Source organism: Aethalodelphis obliquidens, unplaced genomic scaffold (assembly GCF_003676395.1).
Source record: "Aethalodelphis obliquidens isolate GAN/ISIS:26980383/991018 unplaced genomic scaffold, ASM367639v1 scaffold1, whole genome shotgun sequence".
In the NCBI taxonomy this organism is placed as follows: domain Eukaryota; kingdom Metazoa; phylum Chordata; class Mammalia; order Artiodactyla; family Delphinidae; genus Aethalodelphis; species Aethalodelphis obliquidens.
Window position 1 is genome coordinate 95048172 of NW_020837945.1, and position 22392 is coordinate 95070563.

Genomic DNA, 22392 nt, shown 5'->3' on the forward strand with positions numbered 1-22392 from the left:
CAGGTTTTGTGCTAGGCGGCATACCTCCATGCATACATGCCACAGTGGAAAGCTAAGCTCTGAGCAGTCTTCTGGATGCGGTTCAGTTGGGAACCTGGACTTGAATCCAGGTCTGTCTGACTTGAAAGCCTATTCATGCTCCCTCTAGGAAAAGCTGAGCACTGGTTTGGGGTGTGCCTCATGGAATCTCAGCACCTTCATTTGAGTGGCCACACCTTCAGTTACCTGTAGACAAAGTAGGAATCTGAAGCAATTATTTTATGGGCCCCAAAAGGTTTTTTTAAGTGAATTCTCAGGTCCTTACAGTGTGATGATAGTTAAAAAAAGAACTAGCCTGGGAGGCAGGAGACCAAGCTCTGATTAAAACTTGGTGCTGAGTTGCTCAGTGATCTTGGGTAAGTCATTTTTTTCTCATCTGGGAAATGGAAGGTTGGACTAGATGATCTACAAAAGGTCTAACAGCCTTAAGACACTTAGGTTTTGCTCCTTTCTCTCATGCATCTTTCATGTGTTCATTATTTCAACAAGTATTTATTAAGTGCCTACTCTGTGCCAGGCACTGTTCTGGTACTGTGGACCAGTCAACAAAGCAAAGATCCCTGCCCTTGTGGACTTCATGTTCTAGTATGTGTGTGTGTTGGGGACAGGGACACAAACAATGAACAAAAAACGTAATAAATTAGTGACAAGTCAGTTACACAGTTTTCAGAAGATGACCCGTTCTCTGGGGAACAAAAGTGGGAAAGGGGAAGGGATCTGGCAGTGCTGGGAGAGAGGTTCGGTGGTCCTCACTGAGAACACAGCATTTGAGCAAAGACTTTATGGAGGGGAGGCAGTCAGCCAGCTCATAATTGGGCTTTGGTCCCGCAGGCAGAGCAAGTACCAGGAGTTTGCCCGAGTTTCCTGAGCATTTCCTTCCCCTGTCTGAGGACTGGCCTGGAGCCTTTCTCATCCCAGTTCCATCATTTCCTTTCAGCTGTGTTGGCTTTCAAACCAGCTCAAGCTTCCTAGACTTAAAGGCCATTTAAATTTGACTTTGCTGTGGCAAGTAGGTGCATAGAGCCTGGCCACCACCTTCATAATTTGTACCTCGGTTCACACTGCAGAAACACTCGGTTCCTCGAGATGTTGGGAAGGTGGTGGGAGAACTACGAAGGCCTGGAGTCTTATCAAAACAGCCCAACCCACCAGTTCCAGACTGTTCTTGCTGCATTTCTTGTTGAATGCTTCCTGCACACTAGTGACTCAGGGTTTTCATCATGTTCCCCAATGATTGTCTGTGTCAGTCAACCATAACGTTCCAGGTACAAGAGAGCTGTGTGGTCACCTTTACCGGTGACTGCTTCTGAGCCAGCCTGTGATGGGCGGCCTGGGCTTTCCCCATTAGCTGCAGAAGGAACCGCAGTGAGAAAGGCCAGCAGCCTGCGGGAAGACTCAGCCATTTGCTGGGCTGTGCTGACTCTGTGTGTGTGTGTGTGTGTGTGTGTGTGTGTGTGTGTGTGTGTGTGTTCAGTGACAACTTTGAATACATTTGAAATGGAAGAAAGAGAAAGGACAACAGTTGACTCCTTGAGTTGCGTTCTATGCAGAGAAGTTACTTAGAATCTGTGGACAGTGGTTTTGCACAGGTGCGTTGTTATCCCCATTTGGACTGAGAACCTCTATGAACTGTAATATTTATGTGGACAGGTTGATGGCTTGTGAATTAAAGAATCCCCCCTTGGTCCTAGTGTGGGGTTAGCGTGTGCCCCAGCCGCCTGCTCCAAGGTAGATCACACTTTAGGCAAGAGTCTAGACCCCATAGAGAGCCCCCTCTAGGTTGTATGGGCCACAGTCCAAATACTGAACAAGGCTGGGTATCACCCACTCGATATTGAGAATTCAATATGAGCCATCCTAGGGAATGGCTCAGGGTGGATTTCATAGTTCTCTTCCAGTTACATATCCTTTCTGTGTGGCCTTTACATTTGTTTGATGGGAATAGCAAGGGAACTTAACTTTGATCTCTGAAATCTGAGTGAGGTTGCCGGTGAGAGTTGGGAATTATGTACAAAATACAGGATACATTTAAAATGAAAGGAGGGTGAAAGTCTTCCTCAGGACTGTGGGCCATTGAACTGAATTTTACATGTGTTTTCTAATGGTTTTCCCATCTTTTGATTTGTTTCCCTCCTATGCACTATTTAGAAACTACTGAGCCGTGGACACAGAGTAGGGGAGAAGCATAGTGCTAGAGATGGAGATTGCACAGGTTGAGGTGGAGACATTAGACTAGAAAATTCTGATAAGACCATAAAAGTCAGTCTGAGAATAAGAAAGACGATAAGGGTATAGGATTTCTATTTTACATATTTGTCTACTTACAAGATAAAAGATATTGTTCATTCATTCAACAAATATATCAAACACCTACCACTACTGTGGCCGGCTCTCTTCTAAGCACTGAGATACAGCAGTAAACACCACCATCCAAAAGCTTCCCTGTCTGCATCTTGCCTGGTTACATGATATGAAATTGCTGTTTCTGTAGGTTAAAAACAATTGATTATAAATACAATATGATCTAGCATTTACTCTATGATCCAGCCATTCCACTCCTAGGTTTTTACTCAAAAGAAGTAAGAGCGTGCATCCAAACAGAGACTTGTACATGAGTATTTGTAGCAGATTTATTTTTAATGGCCTTGACTGGAAGCAACCCAAATGTCCATCAACAAGTGAATGGATAAACAAATCGTGGTATATCCATATGATGGAACGCTCCTCGGCCGTGAGAAGGACTGAAGGACTGATACACGCGGCAATATGGATGGACCTTAAATACATTGTGCTAAGTGAAAGAAACCAGAGGATTTCATTTTATACAACACGTTAGAAGATGCAAACTAATCCATAGTAACAGGAAGCAGATCATTGGTTGCCTTGGAACAGGAACTGGGGTTGGGGACAGGAAGGGCAGGAGGGAGAGACTGCAAAGGGGCAAGTGGGACCTTTTGTGGTGACGGATGTGTTTGCTGTCTTGATTGTGGTGATGGTTTCACAGGTGTATACACACATCAGACACTTTCAAATAGTACACTTTGAGTATGCCCAGTTAATTACATGACGGTTATACCTCAATGAAGGTGTTAAAAACAGTGGAACAGCAGCAATTTCATATGTTTCAATCAATAGATAAATGTTAGTGCTAAATTCATGTTTGAAACCTTATATTCATTTTTCATACCTGGATTGAAAAAACTCACCATGTGTTAGGCACCGTGAAAGTTATTATCGATGGAAAGCGAATGAGGCTGTTCCTGCTTTTAAGCTTAGCGGGCAAAATCAGTTTGTAAAGAGACAGCTGGACAGCTTTCCCACAGGCAGTTCTGAAGCAATTACCAGGTTTAACCAAGTTATCCTCTGTTGACTGCATTTACGCATGTGTCCGTGCCTTCCTTCTTTTTCAGAGTGACTTGTGGTCTTTGGGAATCACCGCCATCGAGATGGCAGAAGGTGCTCCCCGTAAGTACCTTCCTCTGGGTGAAATCTGTTACTGGTCTGCCCTGCAGGTACTGACGCTTCCTTGCCAGGAGCTGCAGTGGCTTTATTTCTGCTACACCAAGCCCTGCATGGACTCAAGCTGGCATACTGAGAAAGCAGAGTCATCTTAAATCAACCAGGAATCCATTCATTTCAGAGGGGTGTGAGGATCTTGTGTTTATGAGGGGGAACAAGAATGCAAAGGGAAGCAAACTTTGAGAGTCTAATCTGTTTCCAGATCTGGTGTGTGGTTTATTCTTGAGCTACTCTTCGCCTGTGGTAAAACTGCGACCAAGGCACAAAGGCTGTAAACGCCAACGTAACAAAAATTCACAGCTGATTTTCAGTGCATGGGTTATGTGAACACCTGCACTCCATTTCTCTCACTCCCATTAAAATACCGCTGTTTAGAGTTTTAGATTTCCCTGCTTATTGGAGGCAGAGTGGCCAGGGCTCTGCCTACCTGGAGAACCTCTCCAATTCCTGGAGATCTTGAGCACAGACCCCACAGAGAATCTCCCCAGCCCTGTGGTCACCACGAGCATGCATCTCAGAGACTCCACGCAGGAAGTGCAACTGACCAGGGGCAGCTGTTGCCGTGACACCGGGGCTGCACCTCCCGAGGGCCACTCCGCACCAGTGACCGAGCGTGGCAGGGATATAAGGCAGACCCTTTCCTGGAAGACAGGGATTCCTTAGAAGGCAGCTTTCACTCCTTAGTTTCCCTCCTTGGTTTCCTTAGAGTGTGGGACAGCCTAGCACACTCCACCTACTTTTTCTCCCTCCCAGCATACTTCGTAGCAATCTGACAACTCTCCCAGCCTTCCCTCACTCCTTCTCTGTTCAGACAAGAATTTCCCCCAGTAATATCCTCTCATGTTTAATACCACCTTGGTGTCTGCTTTCCAGAGGACGCGGACCAAAGCAGGCCCCCTGTTTGTATGACGGGTCATTGTGCTCATAGGACCTTTTACCCTCAAGTTATCATAGTTTTCTTATTGCTCATTCCAGAGTTGGTAGAATTCATCTTGTAGCATGACTGGAGTGTTTATTGACAAAATCCCCTCATCCACAATGCTGATAGGCATTTATGAATCAGAAGAATAATACTGGCAGTCTTGAAACCATATCGTCATTCTTAATGAGTAATAGAGAGGGCTAAAAATAAATTTCCACCCACCGAATTCTTTAGCTTTCGGGGAGAATATGTTCTTATTCTAGGCACAAAGGAAGAGATACTCCCAGATGAAAAGTAAACTAGTGAAATATTCTGATTAAGATAAGAATGTATGAGTGTTTTCACTAAATGTCATCTTCACAATTTGAGATATTTTTATCTCTTCTGCCAGACTTCCTTTGCTTTAATCCTCTGGTCTTCCTGGGGCCATTGAACAAAACAAAACCCCCAAAAAACCTATCATGAAAAGCCACTCAGAGTGTTTGGAAATACAGATAGAAAGGTGCCCTGGTCAAAAATCCATGAAGGTAACATTGCATTGCCAGCATCTAAGACATAGATAGCGGATTATCAAATATCTTTTATTTTATGATTTGGGATTTCACTAACTAAAAATAACTTACTATCTCCATTGTAGTTGTTATCTTGATGTTGTTTACTTGGAGTCTTAGACGGTTATTTATAGTAAAGCGAAGGTTGTTGAGCCTCTAACTTGTCCTTAAAAATGAAGTGAAAAGTAGACATGTTAACAATGTCTAATTGAAATGTGTTGGATTATATGAGACTCCTATAATCAGCTCATGTAGCTGCTCACCAAACGGAAGCTTTATGATCCTCTGACGCCACTCACTGGTCATGCCTGGACTCAGGGAGCCATTTAGCAGCACAGCTAGGACGGGCTTGGCCTGGGTTTGGTCCCCTAACCCGAGCTGGCCCTTGTTTTGGTCTCTTGCAGCTCTGTGTGACATGCACCCCATGAGAGCCCTCTTTCTCATCCCCCGGAACCCAGCGCCTCGGCTGAAGTCTAAGAAGTGGTGAGTTTGGTCTTCAGTGTTTTACAGGTCTAAGAGCAGAGTTTTCTGTGATTCTCTTTTGGATGAGCTCAAATCCTCAGGTCCTGCTGACAAGATTAGACTGATACGTACTAAGACTCGGTGAGTGATTATGATGTTATTCATCTTAAAGTACATATTGAGGACCTGCTATTTGCACAGTAAGACCTTATCTTCACACCTTCAAGGTAAGGAGGTATTAGCTAAAATGGGTAGCAGAACCCAAGTAATAACATGGAAGCGCTTTGATGTATTACTCCGAGTAAAATCTTTCCTGGTAGCGCAGAACATCTCATCAGAAAGGGTGATAGTTTGGAGTCAGCCCATTAGGTTGGCTGACGTTCTTCTGTTCCTGAAGACATTAACTCCCTAAATGTGTCTACACGCTCGGTAGCATGCGAGATGATTTTACTGCTCTGTGCATGAGCATCTATAATTTTTATTTTTGCTATTGCTTTCTCTTTATGGCAGGTGATACTGGCTTCTTACTTGGGGCAGTGATATAACTTTCCATCTAATAAACTAATTCACATAAAAAGTGACTTAATTTAAAGAAAAATGCTAAGTGAATACTTGTATGGGTGGTGAAGTGTAGGGTAAAAATTGTGTTGGTAGCGTATGATTGACTAGAGTTTGGGAACAGAGTTCTACAGGTTAGGCCAGGAGCTGGACTTTTGACTGTTTTGTGCACTTACATCAGGGTCTTTGTATCTTGTCATTCTGTGACAAAAAATTCATTGCTCCTCCCCTCCCCCCTGTGGATATGGTATATCCTTCTTGGTACATTCTCAGTTCTGATTCCCTTTGCCCTGGGCACAATTCCTGGACCATTTATGACCTCCTACCCTTTTCTAGAGACATATTCTAGGCAGCTTGAGCCTGAAGGGACAAGACTCTTCTGCCCCTTTTCTTTTTTCTTTTTCTTAAAATAAATTTATTTATTTTTATTTTTGGCTGCGTTGGATCTTCGTTGCTGTGTGTGGGCTTCCTCTAGTTGTGGCGAGCGGGGGCTACTCTTCGTTGCGGTGTGTGGGCTTCTCATTGTGGTGGCTTCTCTTGTTGTGGAGCACGGGCTCTAGGCATGCGGGCTTCAGTAGTTGTAGCATGCGGGCTCAGTAGTTGTGGTTCTCGGGCACTAGAGCACAGGCTCAGTAGTTGTGGCACACGGGCTTAGTTGCTCCACGGCATGTGGGATCCTCCCGGAGCAGGGCTCGAACCCGTGTCCCGTGTCCCGTGTCCCCTGCATTGGCAGGTGGATTCCTAACCACTGCACCACCAGGGAAGCCCCTCTTCTGCCCCTTTTCATACCACTTCGTGATCAGGTCCTTGACCGAGGCCCTCATGTTTCTCACGCACCCACCCACTCTCTACTATACGAGAGCAATCTTAATTAATACCATCATCCAGGAATGACATAGCGACCCTGGTTGAACAAGAGAAAGGCGTACTGCACAGAGAGAGGGAAAGGAAGCAGCCAGAAGAGACGACAGCCTCGGAGTTGGTTGCCGAGGGCTGCACAGGAAGAGAGTGAGAGTTGCTATTGGTAACGAGGAGGCAGAGCATCCCTCCTCCCCTCTCCGGAGGGTCACTGTGGTGTGAGATAATCACTCTCTCCCCAGCAACAGCCTTCCATTGGGCACACACAGCACGTGATCCGCAGGCGCCCAGAGGCACTGCTTCCTCCCTTCTCTCTGGAACAGGCTCCTGGGGAGGAGTTGGCTCGGTTGTGTTCCCTGGGAGTGTCGGTGGCACTGTGAAGCCCTCCACTAGCTTTCTGCTTGTGCTTCATGCCACGCCTCCCGGGAAGTGGGGCGGGAGGGCTGCTGAGTCCAGTGGGCTTCACCTGCCCTGTGCCCTCCCTTCGCCCTCTGCCCTCACTGCTGCTGGACAAAAGGACCGTCCACACGTCTGCTGTTTGTCTTGCACGGTGTGGCCCCACACCTCATTCCAGAAGTATTTGTGTTGATTGCCAACTTTAAAAAATCTGGCAGTGGAGCAGTCCATGGAGATTTCTGACCTTTTTTGACAAAGGTGCAACAACACTGTCCTGTGCAGTGGTTCCTGCTCCCTTTTAAGGTGAGAGCTTGTGCTTCTGCCCCAGTCACTGCCTCTCCCAACCCAGAAGCTGGTACCTGTTGGTCACCCCACTTGTCCTGTTTCCTTCTTACCCCTGGTCTGCACCTCCCTTTGTGTGACCCGTCTGGCCCCCAGAAGAGTGAGTGACTGGCCCCGGCACTACAGTTTCTGCATTCATTGACCTTGCTCCAAAAAGGGCAAACCCTGCACTGACCTTGTCTGAGAAATACAGACCTGGGGAGACATACAGGCTAACTTCTCTGCTGTAAACCTTTGGCAATGAGAGCTAATTGTGGTAATGCTGTAGGGAGCTGGATCCGTCCAGGAACAGTGAGACCAGGAAGGAAGGAGACCAGGCCACCTTCATCTCGCCAGCCTAAGCCAGTTACAAGCAGGAGCCCCACACTGCTAGGCAGGGGGTGGGAGAATGACTTGACTGTTGGAGAGCAAGTGGGAAAAACAAAAGCCCTGGTAAAATACCCTTTTTCTCTCAGAACCCAGCCTTTATAAAGATAGCTGTGCAGCCTCCGGCCACAGGACACTTGGTGTGGCTCGAATTTCTCTGCAATAGAATTCCAGTGTTTAAGTGAAAATACTTAGGCACCTCAGAGTACTTGTCTTGAACGACCAGGTCCAAAGTGATTTAAAATAGAATCGGGTTTGAGAGGAAGTGAAATATTTCTGTCTGTTTTCCTTTTCCTTCTTTCCCTCCTCCCCCATCAAAAGAAACACAACTCTGAAATGTTCTTTTATATCCAGCTCTTCTCTACTTAAATGAGTTACCGGATGAAGTATACTGTTCCTAGTGTATATTCCAGCATATGACCAAAGGGGACGCCATTGTGGCAGAGACGGCAGTGAACTCTTCATTATAAGCATTCATTCAGCTGAGGGTCATTTCCAAGGAACTTGACTGAGTCTACAACATACAAGGCATATGTATGTTGTAGACTCAGCAACTTATATGTATGTATGTGTATTTAAGATATATATAAAAATTTAAACTATATATGTAAAGTATATGTTTAATCTTTTTTATATATTTTTTATTGAATGAAGGAGACTTTAAATTCTGTAGTGCTTTACGATTTTCAAAAGTTTCACACACATGATTTTGTATAGTCCCATAATAACCCTTTTTTTTCTTAACCACGGCCCTGCCAGACAGATGCTCTGAGTCCTCATTTTATGGGTGAGAGTCTGAGGCTTGGGTAGGTTATCCTCCTTGCACTAGGCTGTACAGTCTTCGTTTGCCAAGTTTGTAACCCATATTCTTTCTACTGTACCATTTGACCTCTTAAAGTTCAAGGTTAAAGTGGTAGAGAAGGAGCTGTACTCGTCCCTAAGTGTGAGCACTTGTTCCTTGAGCCTTAACATTAGGGAAACGAAGGCAGTCACACTGTTTTCCCCTTTTGTTATGGGAGGAAAGGAGAGCATCCCTGCAGCAAGAGCCGGTCCCTTCCTTCCCCATCAGCGTAGTGAGAAGAGGCCTCGGGCTAAGGAAGTCCTGTGGTCAGGGCTCCAGTCAGTGTTCACGTGGCTCAGACCTTCGATTGGGCCTCCAGGAGGGTTACAACCTGAGTTGAATCAGAGGAGAAGAAGGATGCTCTCACCATCTGTCTCCACGTCAACAAATGACCCAGTGCGGTGGGATTCCCATGTTCCCCTCCTGTCTCTACTCCTGCTCTGTGTGTGGTTGGATTCAACCCACATAGGTAACCATCCCCTTCAAAAGATTTCCTCTCCCTTCTCTTCCCACCGTGCTCACCCCGGCTCCCCTGCCCTCACACATATACTCCATGCCGTAGCTTCCCTCCAGGGGTCTCTGGAGAAGGATGGAAATGACTCTCTTCCTGTGAAAGATGGTCAGTCTTGTCCTTTTCACATACCCTTTAAATGTGAAGGTTCCACACAGGCAGCACTCGATTGAACTCATCAGAAAAGTCCTAACTGCTTATCACTGGAAAGAGGTATAAGATTCCCGGTCCGAGCCACTCGTGCTCCAGATGGAGACTGGAGGCCTGGTGTGGTTAACTGGCTTATCCCGAGTCCCCGGTTCATGGCAGCCTGGAACCCCAGCCTTCTGCTTTTACTCCAGAGCTTACAACCATTTCTGTTATTTTATGCAACACCAGTTCTGATTCTTGCTGCGTTATCAAGCACTTTTGTTTTCGAAATGACAATGCTCTTGGGTGGGGGGGAGACTGTAAATAAAATCATGATAATAGAAAGGAAATATCAGAAAATACTTCATATAGACTGAATTTACTACTAGTAGTGTGACTTTGGACTTTACTGAAATCAAAACAAAAGTTATTACACAAACTTTTTTTAAATTAACCTTTTTTGGCAGTCTCCTTAGAGATAATAATGATCCTGGTGGCTTTTCCTTCTAATGCATCTAATCCTAGTGTATGTAAAATAATTCCCTTAAAGAACTCTATACTATTTGGTTCAACCCAAGTGGGGAAAATCACCTTCAAATTTCTGCTCGTAGCCCTCAAGGCAGATCCTCCTGTTCTCTAAGCCTGGTAGTGGTCAGAGATGCTGGGACATTGTCATCATAGTAATAGTAATAATAATAACAATCATAGCAAACACACATACAGCATTTATGATGTAACAGGCCCGGTTCTAACTCATTTAATCATCACGACAGTCTTTTGAGATAAGTACTAACAGTATCCCCATTTGCAGCCAGGGAAACTGAGGCACAGAAAAGTTAAGGGATCTGCCTAAAATCGCACAGTTAGTAAATGATGGAAACTGAAAGAGAGAAAGAGAGTAGTTCCGGGCAAGTGCAAATTTTAAAGATCAAATTGCACGTAGGGAGCCTGGAGATTACCAAAAACTTAGAGCCCAGCTCACTAAAACATTACAGTGATTAATGTCATCATCGTTCAGGCATTTTTAATTCCTCTAACACAGTTTAATACATAAACAGGAAAAATCTGGGAAGATAAAGTGTTCAGTGACACTGGTATTAGAAGAACTAGTATCTCAGACTGTAAGTACCAGTCCCTAGCATTTATCTCTCGGTGCCAACCCTTGGGAAATTAGTATTACTGATCTTGAGCTTTTTTTCTTAAAGTGACAGAACTAAATTACCAGCCACCAAGACTGAAACAATAAAGTTATAGAAATGTACTTTAAACCCGTTAGGCCTCTCGGCAAAGAGTCAGGTGATGCTTAATGTAGGTGAAGTATTTTTACTTTTAATTAAGCATGCAATTAAGCATATTGATTCTTTGGTCACACTAACTTAAATGGAGACAATGCATCTTTCTTTGAAGATTTGTTTTAAGTAGCATTATTTCCTCTTCACTGAGAACCATTTGCAGATGACATGGGATGGACTGCCAGCTTTGTAGTTGTACACGTCTTGGCCCATCCTTTGGGCCCCAAAATATTCTCTTGAATATTTCTTGAGGTTCCTTCTCACCAGGAGAGATAATGGAAAAAAGACTCTGCTATAGGGCTTCCTAGTGGCGCAGTGGTTGAGAGTCCGCCTGCCGATGCAGGGACACGGGTTCGTGCCCCGGTCCGGGAGGATCCCACATGACGCGGAGCGGCTGGGCCCGTGAGCCATGGCCGCTGAGCCTGCGCGTCCGGAGCCTGTGCTCCGCAACGGGAGAGGCCACAACAGGGAGAGGCCCAAGTACTGCAAAAAAACAAAACAAAACAAAGAAAACCTCTGCTATAGCTGTTCCCATTAAACTCCCTGAACACTCTCTCATCCCGGAGATGTCTCTGCCTTTTGTGAGGTGTCAGTATCGGGGAAGGGAATGTACAGTCTATTAAGTCTGGATCTCTTTTTAAATTGGTTGTGATTTCTTTTATTTATCATCCCCTAATGAATAGTTGCCCTCTATAAAGAACAAACTTTTTCTTCCAAGTTGCAAGCAGAAAAAAAGAACTTCCATTTGCATTCCTCGTGAATATTTAATCACTTTCTGTCTTCATTTGTTTTTGTTTTCACCTTTTTAATGCTGATTTTCTACCTAGAAGAGTACTGTGTGGAGTTTGTCTATTTCTTTATGCAGGTTAACCTTATTCTTTTCATTTTATTCCTTAGGACAGTCCATTATTTCATTATGGTTTTTTGTGTTTTTTTGTTTATTTTTTTTTTTGCAAAGTCCCTCCTTAGATGATATCACATTAGTGCTTCCACAGATTAATCCAATGGATAGAAAGAAAGTGTATGAAGTGATATCTTCTCTCTAAGCCTTCATCTCTGTCCCTCAGAAGCACGCATTTGAAGCCACGTTACAGCTCTCGTCCAGAATTCTCACCCGATAACCATCCACGCATTCATCTGTTTGTCAAGCACGTAGTGTGCTCGTGATAGGAAGGTGACTCAGGCAGCTCCCAACTCTGGGGAGAATTTCCAGTGTCAGGGAGGCAGGGCTACAAGCTGAAGGACTTAGAGGGAGATGCTTAGAATGTCCATCCTACTGTTCCTATGTCTAGTCCTCAGTGTTTCCAATCCTGATTCATCCTGAGCTGACCTTCAGGTGACCTTTACTTCTATGTAAAATAATTTAAAAGCTTGAACATAGCCTGGAAATTTAAGGAGGAAAAAATACCAGTAGTTCAGTACTACTTTAAAAACACGGAGTAAGGTGAAAAACTGCTTTGACCGGGGCAGAAATGGAGAGTGGTACGTAGAGCAGTGCCCTCTCCCATTTGAATCTTGAAGAACACGCTCACCATTGTGTTCTGTGTGGTGAGGACACCTTTCAGGCCTGAAGGATATATATATACAGAGCCCACTGGGAAGTTTGGGGAAGCTTGCGGAAGCTTGCTTCTGGGATCTGCTCCTGTAACTCCCCAGTGCTCCACAGGAGGGCAACAGAGTGCGCAAAATGGATTCATTCCTGAGCAGGGTTGGGCCACGAGGAGGGTGAGCAGGGTTCCTCCAACGTCTCCAAGGGTGATGTGCCCTGCTGACAGTGGGGCACCTCGGAAAGGCATGCTGTAGAGTCATGAGCTTAATTATTTATGATGCTGGACAATTTCTTGGAACTTTCAGACAGAACATGCATGCCCAACTCATGAATCATACTCAAGTCATCATTTGTATCTACCACGCTATGGACTTGTGCCCTATTCGCGGGTATCTCTCACAGCTTTCCCCTGCCCCTGTGCGTCTCTGGAACAGGGTTTATCTCTGAGGAAATGGTGCCTTTCTAGAAAGAGATAAATTTGCTTCTGGGTATGAACTTAATCCCTATAAGTTAAGTTTCCAAGTCTGTGGATTGATAGCAAACATACACATACATCCTGTTCTTATTCATTGGAAAACAAAGTTCAAAAGTGATTCAAAACTGCCAGTTAAAAAATTTGCCTAATGTTCATTTTACCATATAAGAATCCTGCTCATTCCTACATAATGTACTCCCCCTTACCTGTCCAACCCTGGTTTTATTTTTCCCAGCTTGCGTTTTCTGCCACATTTAGAGAACTCACCTCAGTGTCCCCTGACATATAGTATGCTCAATCCCAGCCTTAGTTTTTCTCTGATTTTCTACTTCCCTGAACTATCCTTTCCCAAGAGTGATTTTTCTCCTAATTCTTTAAGGCCCAGCTCTGGTTCCCTCATTCCAATAGACCTTCCAGGTGTGATTTTTATCGGGGTCTTTCTCTTCTCTGGTGCCTGTGGTCTTCTGTATGTACAAACTGTGCAAAAATGCTTTCGTGCTATGACTACCATACACTGCCTGAGTTGTGTGTTGATGGCAGTGATGCCTTTGAACCCCTTTGTGCCTAATAAATAGCTAGACCGACTTTGTGATTGGTTGATCCCTAAAGTTTGCTTTTCTTTGGATTATCTTTTAATCTATGGGTTCATCTCTTCTGTTCGGCAGGTCAAAAAAATTCCAGTCCTTTATTGAGAGCTGTTTGGTAAAGAATCACAGCCAGCGACCAGCAACAGAACAACTGATGAAGCATCCATTTATACGAGACCAACCTAACGAAAGACAGGTCCGCATTCAGCTCAAGGACCATATTGACAGAACAAAGAAGAAGCGAGGAGAGAAAGGTGAGACACACGTTTGTATTTCAGCGAGGGAAACAAAAGACCGAGTGAGTCATGGGCTCTTGAGGTATTGGAAGGTCGGTGGGGATTTCAAATAGGCCTGCATTGTTCTTTAGTGTGAAGGGCTGCCTCTGAGATCACAGCCTGCGGGCAACACTAGGGGGGAGGCTGCTGAAATGGAATCTTTCATGAAAGAATAGAACCTTGGGAAATATTACCTTTTCCAGGCACTGAACAAAAAGTCATGTTGAGTGATACTATGAAGTGGTTTAATACGACAAGTGATTTTCTTAATTCAAATGAATATTCATGTTTCGAAGACTCAACATCTACAGAAGACAAGCAACCTTAAAAAAATAAACCCATCTAGTTGACATTTTTCGGTACTGGCACTCTTCACCATTTAAGTTTTCGTGCTCTGAGACTCATTTCTAATTTAGTTATTTGGAAGTCAGAATGACTTTTATTACAGTCAAAGCGATATAAAAGAAGTTGCCAAGCTGCTATATGGAATGTCACATTTTCTTCTTTATAGATTCAAAAACTCTTTTCTCTTATGACTCTAGCTGTTAGACTCTACTACCTTTTCACTGCATCACTGGAAAAGACATGAGTCAAAACTTGGGGCCCTGGGACTGTGCCAAAGTTGTTTGAATAGAGACGCAAAATTCCTTAACTAGCATCCTGACCAAGGTGAAAACTCATGTGGTCTGGGGCAGGTTTTATGACTTAGCTGGGTAGGAAGGTAGGGGAGGTGGAGGATGGGAAGGAAAGGGGGGGATGCAGAGAACAGACAAGGTGAGAGCTCCCTGGTGGGAGGAGGAGGGGGCAGCTGGCCAGGCTGACAGTGAGGGGGCGATAGAGGGCTGGCCAGGTGAGCACTGAGCATGCGGGGGCCGGGCAGGTAGAGAGCAGAGGGGGAGGCCAGGGACCGAGGGTGGGAGGTACATGGTGATGTGCTTGGCTCCACTTCTGTACTCTCCATCTTTCTCCTCTTTTCTTCACGATCCAGACGGAACGGGGAGGGTGGTGGGCAGCACAGAAGAGAGGGTGCACTCCTTTTATTTGAACTTCGCCTCTTCTTTGCCTCTGCAGTTAATATCTTCAGGTGGCAAGGTATGAGCAGGGTCCTAGGGGTGGGGTGGTGAGCCCTGTAGGGGTCAGGACTGGGCAGAGGTAAGCTCAGCAGAAGCTAAGGGAGGAGAAATCCTCGGTGAAGCTTCAAGGGAAGAGTTCCTTCTTTGCAGCCGGCCTCAGGGACGCAGGAAAATGTGTGATCAGGTTAGACTCAGGAACGGGAGGTTATGAAGCTAATCCAAAAAGGAGGCTCATCTTCAGTCGTTAGCGGCTGGAGACGGATGACGTATCAATCAGGGCCCAAGGAGTTGGGAGGGCAGCCCAAGCTGGAGGAACTAAGCTGGAGAGAAATAGATGAGTCGGGTCAAAAAGTGCCGGAACTGATTTTTCAACTGCTACTTATTAATAGTGGTCTTGGGCCCCTCCATGAAGTCAGACTTTTAAAGGGAAGAGTGTAGTGTTAATCCACTATACTCCAATATGAAATAAAAAGTTTAAAAAATAAAAAATTTAAAAAATAAAGATAAAGGGAATAGTTTAGGGCAGTGTGTCAGACATGCAGCCCATTAAAGGCCAACTTTTCTAAAAAGAAAATTTATTTTCCTGTAGGTGTATAGAATAGGTTAAGTACTCGGACTCTTCTTTTCAGACTCAAATTCTGAGTTCAAATTCTACTTCTACCCCTTAATGGTTATGTGAACTTCACCCCAGTTTTCTCATCTTTAAAATAGGAATGGGGGTATAATAATAATTAGTATTGTCTGGCATTTTTACAAAGATTAAATGAGATGATACATGTAAACTGCTTGACACAATGCCTGGCACATAGATGTACTGAATAAATGTAAGCTATCCTTATTTAGACAATTCTTATTGACCTACAGTTTTTCAGTACCGTTCAGGGTTACTTTCTGAGATCATGTGACCTCTGCCTCTGACCTGTGAGTAAGAGTGGGTAAAGCTTGTGCCTTGGATTGTTTTCACATTTGGGGGGCACAAACTCTAGAATGTGACTTAGAACTCACCACCCCATGAAAACAGACTATTTTTAATGTGTTCCCTCTCTGCAGGGTAAAGAATAAGATCCTTGGGAGTAGGCTTACTCGAGAGTTGCATGATGATTTAAGGAACCTCATTCTGTTTAGGCTTCGAGCCACCAGCAACCTTCTTTTTTGTCTGCTCCCCAAGAAGGAGTGTTGCTCAAAATGAGACTTCATTCCAGTTGCTCGGTTTGATTAAATGACTTAACTTGCTCCTTCTAATATTTTTTCATTCTCTTAGTAGTTCTAAGACCAGCTTCTGGTAGAATCAAAAATTTTTAATGTGCATTGCTTTATGATTTTTTTAACCTGATATTATTTTTTCCTTCAGATATGTTGATACATTGCTAATTTAAGCCACTAATATAAAAGCAATCATGCTGGATCCTGGTGAGGTGTTATAGTTGAGGAGATTGACAAATGAAATTTTTACCCTAGAGAGGAGAAATAATTAGATTAATTGTGTGCTTCTTTTCCTTGCTATAATTTACTTTACTAGATAAAATTTCTGCATTTTACTTTGAACTCTGTTGATTCATTTAAGGAAAGTTTGGAATGTTAAACGTGCAATGTGGAATACTGAAACACTTTATGAAGGTTCTTTACATTTTCATAAAATAATACTTTTTAAAAAGTAGCCTGAAAACTTCATACTTATCTAAACATGTGAAGCTAATTTTTACATGGTTTTTAAAAATACTCTTGAAGTCATTGTGCTATGGCTTCCTTTCATCATCCCTTTAATGGCTAAATAGTATGGAAAGCAAAATGTGTTTATGATCAAATTTCATAGTTCTCATCATGTGACTGCTGCCTCCTGGTGGTAACATAACCAAATTGCAATTTCAGTTTCTTTTCGGGGGTGTACAAATGTCTTAAAAGTTGTAATTACTAACACATAGCTATCAAGGGATGATAGCCCTGTGACAACCTCCCTGCTTAAAATGAAAAGCTCCTCCAAAGTCTCCCCATTGCCTACGGAAAAGTCCTCAGCATGGTATATATAAAGATCATTAAGCTATATCAGACCTGCTGGGCTTTCTCACTCCATCTGCTTTCTCACACCAGCCACTCACAACTCAGTATTTCCTGAACATTCATGCACTATAATACTGTTAGCCTTACTCAGGTGGTTATGTTGCTTAGAATGCCCCTTTCCCAGCACTTTCAGCTGCCATCTGCCTAAAAAAGGGCTACTGATCTTCCAAGGTCCAGCTCATTTCTTCCTCAAAGACTTCACTGTTCCCTTCCCCCATTATGACCCATGGACTTAGCTGCTTTTTTGTCTGATATCTCATTGCTTTTTTTATGTAATTCTATTTAGTATATAATGTGTTGGAAAGAATGCTAATTATAAAGTTGGAAAAATTCTGGATTGAATTCTGAATCCAAATCTCAGATTTATTAGTCATATTACTAAACTGCTTATAATCTTTGCTTGCAAAACGGGTATTATGTTAAAGGATTGTTATGAGAAGTACATGAGAGAACATAAGTATCTAGCATAGTGACCAGCATGGGCGATACCCAATAAAAATTAGTTCTCTTTCTTCATAATCATGGAGATTCTGATTATTTACTTATCTATCTTGACCATTAGATTCTAATCTCCTCCGAAGCAAAGACTCGATCTTGTTCGTTATGGCATGTTAACTTGCTTCATATATTAGGGAATTAAATGAATGTCCCCAGTGGGTCAATCAAAACACATTTAACTATATTTTTAATAGCACACGTTGTCAAAAGCTTCTGTCTGGTATTAAGATATCTAAAGGCAATTTGTGAGTCTATGTAAGTCATAATAAAATTCCTACGTAAAAAATGATTACTCCTTGTCAGTAAGTTAACAGTGGCCCAATAAAAGATTGGGTTAGGTGGTCCTATAAGGGGAGTTAACACAAACTGAAAAGTTATGTTTCAGCTCCTTGTCTTCACTTTTATGTGAACGCCAGGCATTAGGGAGAGAATCTAGAGTCGGCTGGGGCAGTCTTGGATGTTAATTCCACGTGCTTAATCTAGCTGGTGGGCACTGTTGGATCACAAGTCAGGAGGCCTGGAGCCTGTCCCAGGTCAGCATTAAGGACAACTCTTTGGGCCTCAGTTTACTTATACATAAAATGAGGGCATGAGCTTTACCGAGCTGTAGCATCTTTTTGCACACTAATATTCTGTGGGTCTCTCTTTAGATGAGACGGAGTATGAGTACAGCGGGAGTGAGGAAGAAGAGGAGGAGAATGACTCGGGAGAGCCCAGGTAGGCGAGCAAGAGCTATCTTCTCAGTTTCACATTTTGCACTGTGGTTGTGTGAAATTCACGTCCTTTTGATTTATAGGTTCATTTTTAAGAATCCAGCAGGGTGGTCTTATTTAATTTATTGCCCACAAATGTACTCATTAATTTGGGAAAATTTCCCTAGGCAGACTCTTACAAGAACATGGAAATCAGGATATTCTTTATCTTGTCTTTCAAGATTTATTTCCTTGTTTCCTCACCTGTGTAACATGTAGAATGGGTAGGAGGCAATGATCTGGGTAATACAGGTCTAAAAGTGCCTAAAACTGCAACTCTCTGGAGACCAAAGTGGTATTTTTGGACTTGAGTTATCCAGTCCATTACTTCATACCTTTGAGACATTTAGGTGGCCACTGTCCTCGTCACATGGCGTGTGTTTTCAACACAGCCTAATCCAAGAGGAAACAGTTTCCAGGAAATCAGATTACACTCTAGAGGTGAACCCTAAATAGAAACGTCCACTCCCATTCCTGTTGTCATACGTTGGCCCCCAGAATCAAGTGCTGCTTTACTAGCGTCATCCCTATGTGTTGAATTTCACTTGACTTTGATTCTGACTTTCTTCTAGTCTGTGTTCATAAGTAATTAATGCCAGTGTGCTCACACTGCCAGGATTTCTCTTTTGTAAGAGAATTCAGCTCATGGCAGTTTGGTGAACAAGGGGCGTGGGCATGCACACCAGGGCGGATGCACTGTACATGTGAAGTGAGATTGCTGGGGGAAATGCACAAAGCAGAAGGATCACTGGGGTATATGGGTCCCCATCCTCTAGCCATCCAAGGAAGGGACCCAGTACTCAATAAGGAGCAGTTCTTGCATGACTGAGGCAGAGCTTCTGAACCAGGGAAGGGGCCAGTTCAGCCACTGCTGCTAGAACAAGCTAGTGCACTCCTTTTTCTGAGCTATTTCAGACCTGCCAAGCTGGATTATTGCTAAAACTACTGGAAGAGGATGGGATTGAGGTTACAGGGCCATCAGTTTTTCTCTCTTCACCTGTTACGGGAATTTTCAAGGTCAAAGACTGAAAGAGAAGTCTTTCCTTCTATCTGGACACTTAATATGTTTTCTTCCCCTCATTTAGCTGCATAAATATGGTGACTGCCAAGTAGTGACGTGGAAAATGAACATTCTTGTAAAGCAAAGGACCAAATGCCTTGTTTTCAGAGTCGTACGCTATTTTTCCAAAGCTCACCCAGACAGACATGTCAGCCCTTCTGATCACTCTCCACGGAGCTGAGAACCTCACCTTAACTAACACTTGCTAAACCGCATGTTTGGAGTCACTGAGTGGATGACCTAGCCATCTCTTCACATTTCTATAATTGTCACATGTCTTTATATCACATAGAAGATTATGTTCCAAGTCCTGTTTTCTGGACACATCTAATTAATTTTCATGAAATCCTGTAAAATAGAAAGGGATAGTGGTTATCTCATTATAGAAATGAGGTAACAGCCCAACAGTAGCAATCGGCTTACACACGGAGTTAATGATTCAGTCAGTAATACATCTCGGGTCGCCTGACATTGATTCAACATCAGTTAATATTAATGGATCGTCCTCATGTGCATGGGAAGCTGGGTTCCCTAAGCCCCACCACCTTTGCACAGACCATGTGGCCTGAGTAGATAAGCCCCTCCTTTGGGGGGTTGTTTAAGGTTCTACACAAAGGCTGTTGGTTTTAAAGGAGGCGTATTAGTAGAATCCAAGCACTGTCTATGAACCACGCCTTTTGATGTCATTTTATGGCAGTATCTCACATAGCACGCTACCCACTCTCCAAGACAGAATGATCCCCTTGTCAACCACCAAACCTGCTCCTCCCCTTTCATTCCCCATCCCGGTTTGCGTCACCGCCACAGCCCAGACGCCAAGAAAAAACCTGCAAGTCATCCCTCACTCCACACATTAGATCCATCAACAGGTTTCATTGACTCTCTCCCCAGATGCCGCCTCCATCCCCACCTCCCCGACCTGGTTAGTCTCTGCCCCAGAGCCACTGTAGTAGCAGCCCAACTGGTGACCCTGCTTGCCCTTGTACCCACTGCAGAACATCATTTATTCAGCTGCTAAACAAAGCTGATCGTGTTACTCTCCTGTTAACAAGCTTTCCACGTGTGGCTTCCCCAGCCTCATGCTTTTACCCTCTGCTCTGTCTCTGACTTCCTCTTGTACCCCTCTCCCTCTCATTTGCTCTGCTCTGGGAAGACTGCCTGGGCTTCAGACCCTCAAAGAGGCCACCCCTGTTGCCACGACAAGCCTCTAAACTTGCTTTTCCTTCTGCTTGAAAGGTTCTTCCCCTACCTCCTCGTGTGACGGACTCTGCATCATTTGGGGCCTATCTCCACTATCAGCTTCTGGGAGAGGTCTTCCCCGATCACCCCATCTCAAGCAGAACCCTCATCCTAGCCCCAGTGCCTTGCCACTGTCCGTTTTAAACTCTTACACTTTTTCGTCTTCTATAGAGCCTATTAATATCTGAAATTATGTTATTTGTAATACTTTGTCTGCCTGTCTAATTATTTGCCTGTCTCTCTTCCCCACAAGAAAATAACTAGAGGGAGAATTTGTTTAGCTACTGCTGTATCCACTAGAGCCTATTATAGTGCCTGCCGCATAGTAGGTACTCAGTAATTATTTAATGGATTTATTTCAAGGGGAAGCTGCCAGAAAGATTAAAAGGGCTAGGTCTGTATGAGTAAGTAGGAACCATGTCCCTCCTCCTTGCTGGGCTGCAGAACCAAGGAGTCTGTAGCTTTGTGCTGTTCAAGGAGGTGATGCGGGTGAAGACGATGTACCCATCCAAGTAGATAGAGCAAGCTCGCTCACCGCTCCAGATTATTCATTTTTATTCGCTGGCTTAGCTCTTGCCTTTCTTAAAAGTGAAAATAAGCTGGCCTGGGGCTCAGGGCTTGCGTACTCACTACAGCCTTTAGAAATAGAGGGCGAGGGAGTGGTGTGGACGGTCCGGGAGAGAGGTGATGGCTTCAGGCATGTGACATCTCTGCGGCGATCGAGCGGCATAGGCATGCAGTAGTCACACTGAAGGCGAGGCTGGACGCGCGTCTGTTACGTGGACTCTGTTTCTTTTGCGGGGTGAGCAGTGGAATTAACGGAGGGTCTGAGAGCCCGTGCTTGAGCATGTGGCCTCTTTCCCCGCAGGTGGGTGAGGTACCCGCCTGGCTCGCCTCCGCCGGGACCCCCGGTAGCGAGGGCCCCGCCCTGAGCGGGAGCCTGATCTGTCTCTCCTGCCGCGCAGCTCCATTCTGAACCTGCCCGGCGAGTCGACGCTGCGGCGGGACTTTCTGAGGCTCCAGCTGGCCAACAAGGAGCGGTCTGAGGCCCTGCGGCGGCAGCAGCTGGAGCAGCAGCAGCGGGAGAACGAGGAGCACAAGCGGCAGCTGCTGGCGGAGCGCCAGAAGCGCATCGAGGAGCAGAAAGAGCAGCGCCGGCGGCTGGAGGAGGTGAGGACCCGCTCGGCCGCCTCTGTGACCCGCCCCTTGTGGCTGCGGCCCCCTTCCTGGGTGTCCGCCGTGGCCCGGGGTCCCGCCCGTGAGGTCGAGGCCTTAGCCTGCTTGGAGCGCACACAGCTGAACTGCAAAGGAGGCTGCAGCCAGGCACTCTTACAGGCGGGGGACTTCCCTTGCTGGGGGTGGTGTGACCTTGGCGTGGTCACATCAGGAAAGCAGGTGAAGGCTGCAGCCCCTTCAAGTCTTGCTCAGGTATCACCTTCTTAGTGAGGCTTCCTTGACCCCCTCACTTAAAATCACAGCCCCTCTCTACATCATGTCCTGTCGCTCTTCCCTGCTTAATTGTTTTTATATAGCTCTTATCACCTTCACACGTGTGTACTTCATGTACTTTCGTATATCTGTCTCTCCGCACTAGAATGTAAGCTCCCCGAGGATGGAAGATTCTTTTATCCCTATGTATCTCTACATCGTGTATCTAGACATTAGTGTCTAAAACAGTGACCATCACACAGTAGGCACCTCCTAAATATTTGTGGAATGAATGAACTAATAATATACAAGTGAATGAGTCAGTGACCAAGAGGTGAAGTATAGGTGTTGACTAGACCACAGTGAGTAGGCAGAGAAGCGAGACGTCAAATGTGGAAAAGCAGGGCCTGCCTATTGCTCCTCCTTTGTTACTCCTCTGAACACTGAAGAAAGCATTTCCCGAGTCCTTCCACGCACGCCTTGGTACCCAGGGCCTGTCCCGTAGCTAGTGGGCAAGACTTGCCTTCACCAATAGGTGTGCTGTCCTCTGTGTGGGAACCCATAGTGCCAGCCACACTTTCCTGCATGGCTTACCCTGGGCCAGGCTCTCAC

The 22392-nt window shown here is 44.8% G+C and overlaps 1 protein-coding gene across 2 annotated transcripts in view; it reads left to right on the forward strand.

Annotated features, from left to right (window-relative positions):
• Positions 1–22392, forward strand: part of TNIK (TRAF2 and NCK interacting kinase) — a 415220-nt gene that overhangs the window by 297395 nt on the left and 95433 nt on the right. For both annotated transcript variants that reach the window (XM_027111864.1, XM_027111873.1), the window contains exons 8-12: positions 3450–3504; positions 5436–5514; positions 13476–13651; positions 17952–18018; positions 21318–21522. In XM_027111864.1, coding sequence (XP_026967665.1) covers positions 3450–3504; positions 5436–5514; positions 13476–13651; positions 17952–18018; positions 21318–21522 — 582 coding nt within the window. The remainder of the gene's footprint in view (positions 1–3449; positions 3505–5435; positions 5515–13475; positions 13652–17951; positions 18019–21317; positions 21523–22392) is intronic.